Below are 14433 nucleotides of genomic sequence, written 5' to 3' on the forward strand. Positions count from 1 at the left end.
CACAAGTGTCCTAATGATTCACTCACTTCAAAGACCCTGCCATAGCCAACTATGATCCTTTTGGCACAGGATGACATGACTCCCTCAAAAACTAATCAAGTTATGAGATAGTTATGCAATATAAGATAACAGATCTAAACACTGCTGTGTATGCTATCACTTGCAAAAGTTAACCTAGTCCATTAAACTGAAAGCAGAGTTTTGTGCTTCAAAGCAGAGTTGAGGATAAGTTTCGGGTACACAGAAGTTTAACTCTCAACTAGAGCAGTTTATGCTCAGTACAAATGCTATCAAGTTGAGCAAAATAGAGTGAGCTACTTAGTGGTAAAACAAAATTTTAGTTTTTGCTTGTTAATGCTACTTGTTACAGTTTCTGTTGATTTTTCACATTCAACCTTGCCCAGACCATCAGACTGAATGTTTACACAGTGAAGCATTTATCATTATTAATCAAATGTGCAGTGTATCAATCCAATTAGTAAAACTTGCTTAAAGCTTTCAGCTGGATTGTTAAAGCCAGTTATTGATTAGTATAAACTCTTCTAATCCCCATATTGCTAGAACCCTAAAATATTTCATTAGTAAAATTACCATTAGCAATAGTAGTTTCTAAAATATCATTTAAAATGAGATTTTCTTAAGATTTTACTGTTATCATTTACTAAATGCATTTCTCAACCCTGAATTTGTTTTAGGACGAACAGGTAGGTACAAGCTTGCTTTTAAAGGTCTGCCTTCTCTAGTTTTGTTAGATTTTTTTCCAGATATACACAGATAGGGTAGCATAGTAAATCCAAATCTGGTTATCTGCTAAATTGGAAGCCTTTGTAGGGTCAACCCTGTTACTCTTATATGCACTGTAGTAGACAGCTCAATGTACTCACTACATATATTACAGTTTCTGAACAGAAAATCAGATATCGACATCACCTGGAAAACTTGGCAGAAAGATCCCATTCACAGTTTTAAAAAGATATCAAATATATATACATGGTAACAGGATTCTGTGTCTTGGGAATTTCTTCTGCGTCTACTATTCTTCATAGTACAGATGTCACAAAGATTTGCAGGGACCACACTCTGGCAATTAAGAGCTCCATAGCAGGAGAGAGAAATCCACTGGATATTCAACTGCAACTTTTATCCCAAGAGGCCATAATTACAATCCCTATTACACATCTCTGGGAATAAACAGGTGGCCTAGGAATTTCCCACATTAAGTGGATTTTCTAGTTAAGTGTACAGCATCTGATTAAAACAGGCTTTGTCTACTGGATTCAATCATCTTCATCAGAGCTGCTACCATCACTTGCAAAACCTACAGCTACGTTGCCCACACAGCCCTCTGACCCAGGGAACAGCTGCTGAGTAGCTTCCAATGTAATGAGATGCATATTAGAACATGGACATCAGCAAAAGCTTTTACTATAACAAAATGGGAAGAAAACAAACAACGAGATTTGTAACATAGTTTGCAAGAGTCACAATTGCTAACTCCCAAAAAGTACAGTTAAAAACTACTTAGCTCAAAAATAAATAAAATTAAAAAAAAACTCTCAATATAAAGAATTCACTTAAACCCATGCACAGCAAAAGGCACTATGCTGAGGTTGAAAGAACCAAGATTCAGCTACATATTCATTGGATTAGAACAGCTGTCAGTACTAGATTTTTAAGTATAGGTGAGTCCCGACTAAGCAGACAATGCAACATATTTAAGTTTCCATTTTAGTTACTTCTTGGGGCCTTCTTCCTGGGAGAAAAAAACCAAAGCAAAACACCAAGACTGGCAGACAAGAAACACAACCTATATTTTAGGCTGTTGTGTTCACAGTGTTAGAATCCTTTAAAATGAAAGGATCAGAACTTTCAGAAATGGAATTATTCTATTTTAAAGCTAGCTGTTCACTAGAATTGCTGATTCTGATCTAATTATATTATATGATCATTCAGCAACTTTCCGCAGCTATTCGTTTGGACACTAAAGCTTGAACTAATACCATCACAGGAAAAATTTTATTAAAATGTTTAAATTAATTGGATAGTCTAGTAGTTTAACCGTGATACGCCCAAAAATTGAAAATCAAGAAAATCTGTGCAATTAATCAAGCTCTAGGAAGAAAAGAGGAAGTGACTTGAAGCTACTGAACTATGTGTATAAGGGAATTGTTATCCTAACCATATACATTTTCTTAAACCAAAGATCTTAGGAAAGCAACTAGCAGTAACAACAGGAATATGACACATTACCTGAAGCCCAAATGAGACGTTACAAGAGGTTATGTAGCAAGGAAGTGCGTGAACAGAAAGAAGGCCTTTAGTATACCTTCCAGGAATAAATAAAGCACCTAAATGAAGATTAACACATTTTCCTCAAGTTAAGAAACCAACTATTGTTGGCTTCCATCCAGCAACAGTTATAACAGCTTTTTTAAAAAGGGATTATGTCTACCTGAAAGTGCGCAGCACTTTTTCCAATATTGGAGTTGAAATCTTCCTAGGGCTAAAAGATGCATGTTACAAAGTATTTAGAATTGTTTTAAAGTTAATACCTTTGTGGATGTTTCTAGTTGCACAAAGTGGTTGCCCTGTGATACCAAACTTCCTGCTTACACGAGACGTGCCAGCATATGATGTGCTGGTGCCTTTAATACTGGAACATGGAATCTGCATATGGGGATAAGGTAAGTTTCTTCAATAGTCAATACGTAAGAGGGTTCCAAATTATCTTGTTTACTAGTACCAACATTGCCACTGGTGTTTGCTGGAAATCTCATGAGTTGGAGGACCAGGACTACGCAGGGCTTCACTTTAGATATTAGAGATTCAAGCCATTGCCAACATAATAGTATTTTGTGTTGTGAAATTCTGGTGAATTTCCAAATGGATGTAAATTCAATAATTAGATTAATTGCTAGCTTTAATAATTTAAACAATTAGATAATGTAACATTCCAGCCAATACCCAAAAATTTCATCCATGTGCTAAATCTCTTCTTTGTTGACTCACAAATCTAAAGTTACCGAGAACAATTACAACATTAAACTTAAAGCAAAAAGCAAGGCTCTTGAAACAGGAATTTTCAAATTGATTCTAATCATGAATATATATCATATTTCAAAATTAAGCCAACACCTGAGCCAACATCATCATCAGAAAATTTAGGACTTCCAAGGAAGACAGTACTATAGTTAAAGTACAGGATAGTCCTTGTCATCCAGTTCATTCATGCTACATCTAAGCCGCACAATTATCTGTTTAATTCAAGTAAGGTCGGGAAAATAAAGTTTTTCTATCATGACACTGAAATATTTAAATAGAACTGATAAATGAAAGTTGATGCTACATTTTCACCACACGAAAATGAAGTTAGCACACTGTTTATTAACTAACATGTTATTAGTTTAAAGTTATGAACAAAAACAAGCTCTGTGATTTATACATAAAAGACGTGATACAAAAAATTGTTCAAATATTAATTTTTTTTAAATCTACCTCCTGTGCTTTTGTGTAATTTTGCACTGTACATACTATTTAAAATCTAAGACTGCAGTCATTTGTAAGTGCCTTGGAATCAGGACTATTTAACGGCTTTTAAACACTGCAAGACCTAAGGAACTTTATCAAGTGTGCAGAGACCATATGGAACTTCAAGTTCTTACCAAGCATCTCCAAAGGCAGAAACTCAAACTTAAAAACAAATAGTCCTATGCACTAGGATGTGACAAGAGATGAATAATGCACATTTTGAATTTCTAAAACAAACTTCTGTATTAATATGTATAAAACGCTGAAAGTTTCAAGAAATGAAAAAAACCCTCAATTTAGAAGTTTTTTCCTTTCCAAGAGAGAAAGTGATTCAGAAATAAAGAAGTTTTTGTTTAAATGTTAAGTAGAAAACCTTAAAATAGCTAGGGCATGAAAGCAAGGTGATTTCTCACAATGTAATCCTCTCTACAAACACCTCAATTTCTTACAATTTTCACTATATCTCTCCTAGAGCTTATGATGTTTACAGAGATCTTCATGAAGCTCTGCAGAAGTTCCTATTTTTTTAATCTAATAACTCTGAAGTTTTGCACTCAGTGTTTACAGTAGCACTTACATACCATGTAAAGTGCTGTTAAAACCCAACATAGATAAGTGGTCCTACACACTGCTTCTCACTGAGGATTAATGGATATTTAGACCATGCTGTCTGGGACACCCCTTTACAAAACTCTTTAGAAAACTTAACATTAAAAACATCTCAATTCTTTTCAAGATTCTATAACTAACTCAAACCACTTGGGTGATTATCTAAAATGGACTAGAACTTTTCCTCTGATATAAAAGATAACTATGATAGGTATGTTTCTGACTAAACTTTTTCAGAAAGTTAGCATTGAATTTTTTAATTTTTATTTTTAAAGTGAGCTTATGATGGGTTTAACAGGGTTCAAAAAAGAACTAGGTAAGTTCATGGAGGATAGGTCCATCAAACGCTATTTGCTAGGATAGGCAGGGATGGTATCCATAGCCTTTGTTTGCCAGAAGCTGGGAATGGGCAACAAGGGATGGATCATATGATGATTACCTATTCTGTTCATTCCCTCTGGGATACCTGGCATTGGCCATTGTTGGAAGACAGAATACTGGGCTAGATGGACCTCTAGTCTGACCCAATCTGGCCGTTCTTACGTTCTTAAACTCTTTTAAAACTACAGTATCTCCATTATTAAACAACTGCACTTAAGACTGATTCCTAGTTGGTAAATACCAGCAATATATTTAAGCAAAATATAATGAACAAAACTGCTTAATTCAGTGGCGCTCAACCTTTCCACACTACTATACCCATTTCAGGCATCTGATTTGTCTTGTGTACTCCCAAGTTCCATTTCACTTAAACTACCTGCTTACAAAAATCAGACAAAAAAAAAAAAGCGTCACACCAGATTATTACTGAAAAATTGCTTACTTTCTCATTTTCACCATATAATTATAAAATAAATCAACCGGAAAATAAATATTGTACTTACATTTCAGGGTATAGTATACAGAACAAAGTCATTGCCTGTATGAAATTTTAGTATGTACTGACTTTGCTAGTGCATTTTATCTAGGTAAATATCTAGATGAGTTGACGTACCCCCGGAAAATCTGTGTAAACTCCTGGTTGAGAACCACTGACCTAATTCATCACACTATGACTGAATACTGTGGGAATCTCCCAACAGCACATCACTGATCACAATGACACTAGAAATTCCTAGTCACAGAGAGATTAAGGCCAATTTCTGTCCTAAAGCAGTTCAGGTTTAAGAACAAAAGTCAAGGCTTTTTTTGCTGTTTAATTTTATTCCATAGAATAAAAGGAGTGTAAAAATTACAAAAAAGCTTTAAATGTATCCTTAAATTAGAAGCTGTTTTGATATCAGCATACACACTAACTTAAACTCCAAGCCATAGTTCAGCTGCATATTTTTTAATTTAAGTAAATCATTACAAGGTCTGCGATTTCCTTTAGCAAGGGCCAAGATCCTACACACTAGTGTTTAATTATATATAGAATCAGAAGTATAGGGCTGGAAGGAACCTCAAAAAGTCATCAAGTCCACCTCGCTGTGCTGAAGTAGGACAAAAACCTAAACCACCCCTAGCAGATATTTGTCCAAACTGTTTTTAAAAGCCTCAAATGACAGGAATTCCCCCACCTCTCTTGGAAGCCTATTCCAGGGATCCTTACCAAAGCTAACTCATAGCAACTAGCCAAATTAAAAATGGAAGAACAGATATGAAAGTTTCAGCTAAGACACACAGTTTCAGCTCAAGATAGGATCTTTTGAATGTGGAATTAGTTAACTATACAAATGCAAGTGTTAAGAAAATACAAATATTTAAGTGCACTGAATAAGAACAAAATGATAAAAGCAAAATCCCACACCGAAACCTACTTGCAATTTGGGAGATGGAAGGGTACAAGGTTACATAAGTTACCTTCTTGTCTTATTTATCCAAACCATTCATAGGTTTAGCATGGCAGAATTTTATTTTTAAAGTTATTTTCTGTAGGTTGTTGTTGAAATCCCTGAAATAATGCCAAAGCATTAACACTGGGACTTTTTCCTTTTCTTTAGTGTTTTGTACAAACAGTTCTTTTCTTATTAAAAAGAACATTCAGATACAGTGCGCGTCCGCAGAGCTGAATGTCCATGACCACATTATACTGTATTCCAGGTGACTAAAAGTGCAACAGGGTTATTACTGATCTGATGTAGACAGGTTAACGGCAGATGACCACATGGCTGCCGGCAGTCCATGGCCAGGCAATGATCCCTGCTGACCTTAAATCCGATCTTCAGACTTTGTCCCCGAGGCAGGCTATATGACCATAAAGAGCCAGCCAGAGGTGACAAAAAAGGACTTCAATCTTCTTGAAGTCAATTGTCAATAACACATCCCCTATCACTGATTAAAAAAACCAAACCAAACTTTCTTATGCCCAATAGTAGCTGCTGGCAATGCATATGAAGTGCCTTCAGCGTCCTGATATCCTAGTTAAGCAATACCCAGGCTTCAGATCCATATAAGATGATCAAAAGTACATAGGTTTGATGGACCCATATTTTTCTTATAGATGCAATTTAACTGTAAGTTCTCAAACAGGACTAAATTTTCTTGAGGAACATACCAAAACAGTATTTCTACATTTCACGAGATGCAATATATTGTCCTGGTTTGATATTTAAGTTACCACTAAATTCAATGGACTTTGGAGCAAGAGCAGCAAGGTAAATGAGAAATCGCCCACATCAGTATGAAACGAAGTACATATGCTAGGGTTTGAATCTTTAGTACAACTCTATGAACTTACAATGCTTGTAAAATGAATACAAATTTATATGTTGACAAATCCTAAAATAAAATGTACAAGTGCACAACTCAAAAGTAAATATACTTAGTTTCAGTACAAAATGTACGTTGCACAGATGCATGCAGCTTTGAAATTGTCTTTACAGTTAGCAAGAAAAGCATTTTAAGCATTGTATTAAGCTCTTTAAATCTTTTCAGAGAAATCTACATCAATCAAGTATTTGTGTTTTAATGTCTACTAGAACTGGCTGATAATTTTTAAACAAGAAGAGGCCTAAATTAAACTTGTGTGGAAAAACTTGCTTCTTAACACCTTTATTTTCTTCTTTTTCTTCCCTTTTCAACAGCAAACATGGAAAAGAAGTGGGGAGGGGGGGAAGATCTGTACTGAAAAGTGAGTTTCTGGACATTTGAAATGTATAAACAAAAATGTTTTGGGAATTAGTTGTTCTAACACTAACATTACAGATGTTATTTTGTAGAATTATACTTGCATTGGTAACAGATGTTTCCACGAATACGCTTTAACGTTTTGCATTGTACCTCAAATGCTTTCAACCTGAAGAGAGGGGTACACAGAATTTTTTTAAAAACAAAATAGCAACAATTGCTTTAACTTTGATTCTATTTTCCTTTAACACCCTTCCCATCTCATAAGACCTTCCCTGCCTCAACTGCAGAAGACACTCAGAGAAAGTAAGGTGGTACTGCGAGCACCATAAAATGCTTCTGTGTTGCACTGGAAAGGGAGATACAGGAACTACAGAAAAACGAAGGATTTATATGCCTGTAGTCCCAGATTTTGAAATCTCAACAAGAGGTTTTCCCTCTTTTTTTGAACTGTACAACAGTAAATAGTATTTTAATTCTGTACAAATAGCCAATTATCACCCTAGAAAGTCAAGGTGGGTGAAGTAATATCTTTCAGGAGCCAACTTGTGTTGGTGAGACAAACTTTCGAGCTTACACAGAGCTTACGTGGGCACAGACCTGAAGAAGAGCTTGAAAGCTTCTCTCTCACCAACAGAAGTTGGTCCAATAAAAGGTATTATCTCATCTACTTGTCTCTTAATATCCTTGGACCAACACGGCTACAAACACAACTACATACAAGTGTCACTAGTCATTTTATAAACTTTATGTATTATGTTCAGAAATATGCTGGTCAGGCTTGGAAAATAGAAAAAAAAATTTGAGGATAGGCAGGAGACTTATGAGGAGGCATGGAACCTTTAATTTTAAATTACCTTTAAGTTCAGTTGTAACCAAGAGTCGTTACCATTTGATAGCTATCTGGCTCCTTTAGGAAAGCATGCTTTTAGTATCAGTTCAGTCACTAGCGGACAGCTGCCCACATCGCAGCAATTAGTGATCTTCGTGGCCCTCACAAAAAAGTGAATGAAGACGGAGACACTGATCCTCTGACCCTAGAAATGGTTCCCCCCAAACTCAAGTCATGATGAAACTGTGTGAACAACAAGGGGAAACTGATGCTGTTGCTGCTTAGTCTGTTTCTGTTCTTTGGATAAGTCAATGACATTGTTTTCTAGGGCTGTTAGACACTTTTTACAAACATTAAATTCACTCATCTTTTGCTTATATTTAAAGTAATGTGTCTTTGCAGAGAGCCATTAATTGGAAATGGATGTCTACAATGTTTTCAGCTACATTTACTTCACCATAAAACAGTAAGAAAACTTCAGCGAATTGTTTTACACAGTAGTATTTCTGTTTCTGTATGAAAATCAGTTTATTTACAACTAGGTCAAATGAGACAGTAAACTGATTTTCGTACTTAAAAAAAATTTATTTGATTTTTAAGAGATAAAAAGTAAAATTTAGTAACTTTCAAATTATATTTTCAATATTTAATAGAATAAATCACAACTCTCAAAAGAGACTTATTTACCTCTTCCTCACCTTCTTTTCCAGACCCTAATACTCAATCTTGCAGATGACCATCCTCTGAGATACATCAGCATGTATATCAAAGATGGCATCACATGAATCATGGAGAATGGCTGGAGGTGGCACACAGAAATAAAGAAAAGGCAGGCTGAAAGAATATCTAAGAAATAATATTCTCTAGAGTTCTGCTACTTAAAATTGAAACAAGGACATCAAAAATATTTAGTAAATATGTGCAAAGTCACAGGATGTCACAGGAGTAGTGAATTCACCCCAGTAATGTGGCAACAGCTTGGTAAGTGAAACGTACCTGCCAGGGTTTGTCAGGGAACAAGCCATTTTAAGTTTGGATGCTTCAAACCCCAAAGGGACCAGTGATCACTTTACAAGAGTAACCTCAGGGCGGCGGATGGCTCAGCACTCTCTCTCTACCCGACTTTGAATGCAGGCTGCCATGCTGTCAATCCAGGGCTAAACTGCCCAGACGTCAGAGCAGTTTCGTAGAGACAGAGAAATCGATGGAAGAGGTAGGGAGCCCGTTAGCCCCTCAGTGGCCAGGAAATGTATTTCCTACCTGGCCGCATCAGTGTGGTCAGCAACACGGACGTTTGCCCAGACAGTACCGCCCTCTCCGCCGCCAGCGGCTAGTCCGGCTGGCCACAGTCATAGTGGCACTAGGCTCTTTCGTGGGTCACCTTCCGGCGCTGCGAGAGCGCAGCCCGGCAGAGGGTCGCCAAGGTCACTCGCAAGGAGGGCGCCAGAAGCTCCCGGTCCTGTCCGGGCGCATCACGACCCCGCCGGGAGACAGCGGGGTGGGCGCCCAGCGGGGAGCGGCGGCCAAGCGCGCGCGCACGGGGGTCTCTCCGTTTCCCCTGTGTCAGTCGGGGCGGAAGCACACGTGGGAGACGCGCCGGGCCTCACCCGCACGCACCGTGCAACTGCTGACACAATAGGAACCGCAGCCACCCGGTGTCTGGCCCCAGCACAGCAACCCCTCCGCCCCAAGCCCAGGCCGCGTGCGCCCCCTCTTCATCACGCGCCAGCTTCCCCCTCTTCCCTCCCACCTCACGCACGCACCGCCCCTCGCGTCCGTTGCCCCCTCCCCCCACTTTCCAGGCCTCGCGCCGGGCGGGCCCCAAGTGGTGACGGCACAATCCCCACCACGCGCCTAACTCACGGGCTCGGAATCCACCCATCCCCTCCCCCCTACACAGGCCGGCGCGTCCTCCTCCACGCGCGTGCGCTACTCAAAGCTTTACCGATCCACTCTCACCCCGTCCCGCCCCAGCGGGGATCGCCCCTCCCTTGGGGAGCGCTTCCTCCTTCCCCACCGCCTCCTTCTCTGACCGGGCTCAGGGGAGCGGGGATCAGGGCGCGAGCAAGAGGGAATGAAACACTCACCGGTTCCACAGTCGCCATCTTAGATCGATCTGATCGCACACAAGCGCTGCGGGGAGGGGAGGGGGCGGATAAAAAATCAGATTCAAACCCGATTGGCTATCAGCGGGTCACGTGAGGCTCACGGCCGTTTGAAAGGGCTCGGCGCCTGCGCAAGGCGGGGAAAGGTGAGAGAGCGGTGCCTTCTGGGAACTGTAGTCGCTGGGGTGTGGAATGAGAGTGGAGGAGGCCGGTGCCCCTCTCCCTTCCTGCCTTCCTCTCACAGGAGAGAGACAGTCACGTGGCAGAGGGGGAGGCAGACAGGGCGTGCCAGGCTGTGTCTGAGGGGAACGGATCCCCCCCCCCTCGCGGCCAGACCCAGTCACTGCAGGAGCTGGGAAGACTCTTCTGTCGGCATCCCTGTTAGGCACTGCGGTGCTATCTGGCCTGACACTGCCCCCTGTCAGGTGGGGATGTCTGCACTCACAATGCATGATGCAACCCGCCGCCCTGCAACAAGGGGAGACTGAGACACCCTTCTCAATGGCCAATTGGTCTGTCTGTTTTACACACATAGTCTGTCTAAGTTAACTCTGCGTGCCAGGTTAGGCCTGGTCTGCATTAGAAAATAAAGTCAGATTAACTGTATGGTTCAAGGGTGTGAAAAATCTCAGGGAGGGGCATGATCTGTGCTGAGGGGAGAACCCCTCCCGTTGGTGTGGGTCATGTTTGTACTGAAGCGCTGCAGCAGCGCTGCTGTAGAGTTTGAAGTGTAGTCGTACCCTTAGAGACACACGGTGGGTCAGCTAATATCTTTTATTGCAGCAACTGTTGGCGAGAGACAAACTGTTGAGACACACAGAGCTCTTCTTCAGGTCTGGAGAGGCTACTTCTAGCATCACAGCCAAATGCAAGTGGAACTGATTGTTTAGCATGAATAGTTGTCAGGGGCCATTCCTAGCCCTGTCTCTCTCACCAACAGAAGTTGGTCCAACAAAAGATATTACCTCGCCCACCTTGTCTCTCTCATATCCTGGGACTGACATGACTACAATTATATTGCATACCGTTAGACTCTCAACCTTTCCAGACTACTGTACTCCTTTCTGGAGTCTGATTTGTCCCGCGTAATCCCAGGTGTCAGCTAATTTAAAAACTATTTGTTTACAAAATCAGACATAAAAATACAAAAGTGTCACAGCACACTTACTGAAAAATTGCTCACTTTATTATTTTTACCATGTAATAATAAAATAAACCAATTGGAATATAAATATTGTACTTACATTTCAGTATATAGTACAGAGGTTGGCAACCTATGGCACGCATGCCAAAGGTGGCATGCGAGCTGATTTTGCCTGGCACACGGCTGCCAGCCAGGGTCCCGGCTGCCGGCCCCGCTCAGCCTGCTGCCAGCTGAGTGAATGGAACCCCAGACCGGCAGCAGGCTGAGCAGGGCTGGCGGCCGGGACCCCAAAACAGCTGCAGGCGCACCCCCAGCTCTCCCATCACCATGCTCAGGTTCTGCAGCTCCCAGGAGGGTGAGCTGCCAGGGCACAGGGCCCTGAGCCTGCTGCAGGAGGGGCGGCAACGATTGCTCACACTCCCGGGAGCTGCAGAGCCTGAATGCGGTGAGGGGAGAGCTGGGGGGTGCACGGGGACCACCACATGCATGCATCCGCTGCAGGAGCCCCCTGGGGAGGGCACCAGGCCGCAGCCCGGGCAGGCATGCCCCCCGGCTCCACTCTCACTGTGCTCGGGTTCTGCGGCTTCCGGAAGCGTGAGCCGCCGCTGCCCCTCCTGCAGCTCCCTGCATCCCCCACTGCCTCAGCACTCTGCGGGGAAGGGGCTGTGCACGCAGCAGCCCGGCAGCGTGTTTTGCCTCCACGTGGAGCCAGCATCTGACCGGCATGGGCCTGGTAAGGGGAGTCCCAGGGGGCAGTCAGGGAGCAAGGGGAAGGCTGGATGGGTTGAGAGTTCTTGGGGTCCTGTCAGGTGGTGGGGAGTGGTTGGATGGGGTGTGGGAGTCCCAGGGGGCTTTCTGGGGGTGGGGTTGTGGATATGGTTGGAGCAATCAGGCGACAGGTAGGGGCTAGGGTACTAGGAGGACAGCTATGGTGGTGGGGGTCTCAGGAGGGGGCAGTCAGGGGACAAGGAGCAGGGAGGCTTAGGTAGGGGATGGGGTTCTGGGGGACAGTTGGGGCAGGGTTCCCAGAAGGGGGCTATCAGGGGACAAGGAGTGGGGGGAATTGGGGGTTCTGACGGGGCAGTAGGGGTGGGAAGTGGGAGGGTGTAGATGGGGGCAGGGCTAGGGCAGGGCTCTCCCTAGGCGAGGGGGGAACCAGGGGGCACATGAGGGCGCAGGGGACGCCGGGCTTCAGCCTGGACAGGAGGGGCAAGGGGGTGCAGCTGCTCTCCGCTAGCGGTGCCGCCGCCTTTGCAGTGCTGCTGCCTCCCTGCACCGCACTGGCTCCTCCATGGCTGGGGCTCGCTGCTGCCGCAAGCGGGACGCTCTGGCTCTCCAGTGCCTCCAGAAGGCAGCTCCTCCTTGCCAAGCTGCTGCAGTGGCCCAAGCCTGGCAAAGCCAGTGGGTGGACTTGGGGTGGGAACCACTGAGGTCGGGTGAGGAGGGCTCGCGGGGCGGGGATGTGCACCCTCTAGGGAATTCAGGGGGCAGGGAGGGGGGAACCTGGTCTTAGGAGCAGCCCCTGGGCAGGCAGGCCCCTAGGGTCTATAAGGACTCATTGGGATTTGCCCCTCAATGAACCGATGTGTGTGGGGGCGGGGAGGTGGGCGAAAGGTGGAAGTTTCACCTGGGGACAAAATATCCTTGCACCAGTCCTCTCCCAGGGGGTGCATGCACCCCAGGTTAAGAACCACTGCACTAAACTGATAAGATCTGCATTTAATTTAATTTTAAATGAAGTTTCTTATCACTAATAGAAGGAAATAATCTCTTCTCAGCGTGTTAGTTTTTCTTCTCTCTGGGAAGGGGAAGGATTTTGCTTTCTGTACTTCACTGGGAAATACGTAGAAGCTAACTCAGAATTTGACTTTTTAAATCTCTTCACAAATATATTGTTGATGTGGCTAGTGATGCTGCATCCCTGCCCCACAGAAAATCCCTGTTTTCAAGGATTACATAGTGGCTGGCTGTGTAAGAATTTGGTTGAGGCTAAACCATCACCCTTTTTGTCTCAAAGTTTTCTGCATTTCCCTCATCATCCCCTAACTAAGTCTGTGAAGATTTTGGTAAAATATTGTGCTATTGAGCTCCTCCTGGGAGCGTATCTGGGACCAGCAGCAGGCAGAAGATCACCAGACAGCGTGGCTTCTGTGGATGAAGCTAGAGGGTGGGGGCATGCAGGTACAGAGCCTGGAGGAAGTGGGGAGAGGAGACACTGTGTTGCGGCATAGATAGTCCTGGTTTCTGACAAATGTGTGGATTTTGGGGCAGAGTCTCCTGGTTATTTCACAGATGGACAAACCCTACCTTCCTCAAGCAGATAATCCAGTGGAAACTCAACAAGAAGAATACTTTTGTGGTTTTCCAGAGGATGAGGCCTTATTAAATCATACAGTACACTGTTTTGAAATATTTCAGATTACCTCATGATTTGTATGTGTAATCGCAGTAGAATTATGGGGATGGTTCCATTGCAATTATATCAGGATTGAAAGAATAATAATATGTTTATAGAAGATTTTCAAGGCCCACCTTAAAGTATAAGCCTGATGCAAATCCTCAAAGCACTCTAGTGATCTTTTGGAAGAAATGTAAGGACATGTCTTCATTGGCAACATTAAAGTGCTGCCATAGCAGTGCTGCCATGCGAGCACTTTAACGTGGCATAGTGCTGGGAGAGAGCTCTGAAAAAACCACCTCCATGAGGTGTCTACACTGGCACTTTACAGTGCTGAAACTTGCAGCACTCAGGGGGGTGTTTTTTTACACCCCGAGGGAGAAAGTTGTAGTGCTGTAAAGTGCCAGTGTAGACAAACCCTAAGTAGCTACATTTATGTATATGAAAGAACCGAGTACAGAAGAATGTAAAGACAATATTTCAGCTAACACTGCTATCTTCCAAATTTACTGCATCCAATTAATATAGTAGAAATTTAAACCCCATATCAAATTCAACCATTATACTTTATCTCATACTGGAAATAAAGTAATTCAACAAAATTATGTTTTATTGCATTTATTATATTATTTGTGTGTTTCATCAATAAGTCATTGTCAAGGTATTTTTCCCGCTTTGAACTTTAGCGTCCTAAAAGTGGGGCCCTGCA

At 42.7% G+C, this 14433-nt stretch overlaps 1 protein-coding gene across 1 annotated transcript in view; it reads right to left on the reverse strand.

Annotated features, from left to right (window-relative positions):
- Positions 1–10259, reverse strand: part of EIF4E (eukaryotic translation initiation factor 4E) — a 39442-nt gene extending 29183 nt beyond the window's left edge. The window contains exon 1 of the mRNA XM_030564414.1: positions 10165–10259. Coding sequence (XP_030420274.1) covers positions 10165–10182 — 18 coding nt within the window. The 5' untranslated portion in view covers positions 10183–10259. The remainder of the gene's footprint in view (positions 1–10164) is intronic.
- Positions 10260–14433: the final 4174 nt, after the last annotated feature.

The sequence above is a fragment of the Gopherus evgoodei genome, chromosome 5 (assembly GCF_007399415.2).
Source record: "Gopherus evgoodei ecotype Sinaloan lineage chromosome 5, rGopEvg1_v1.p, whole genome shotgun sequence".
Lineage (NCBI taxonomy): Eukaryota > Metazoa > Chordata > Testudines > Testudinidae > Gopherus > Gopherus evgoodei.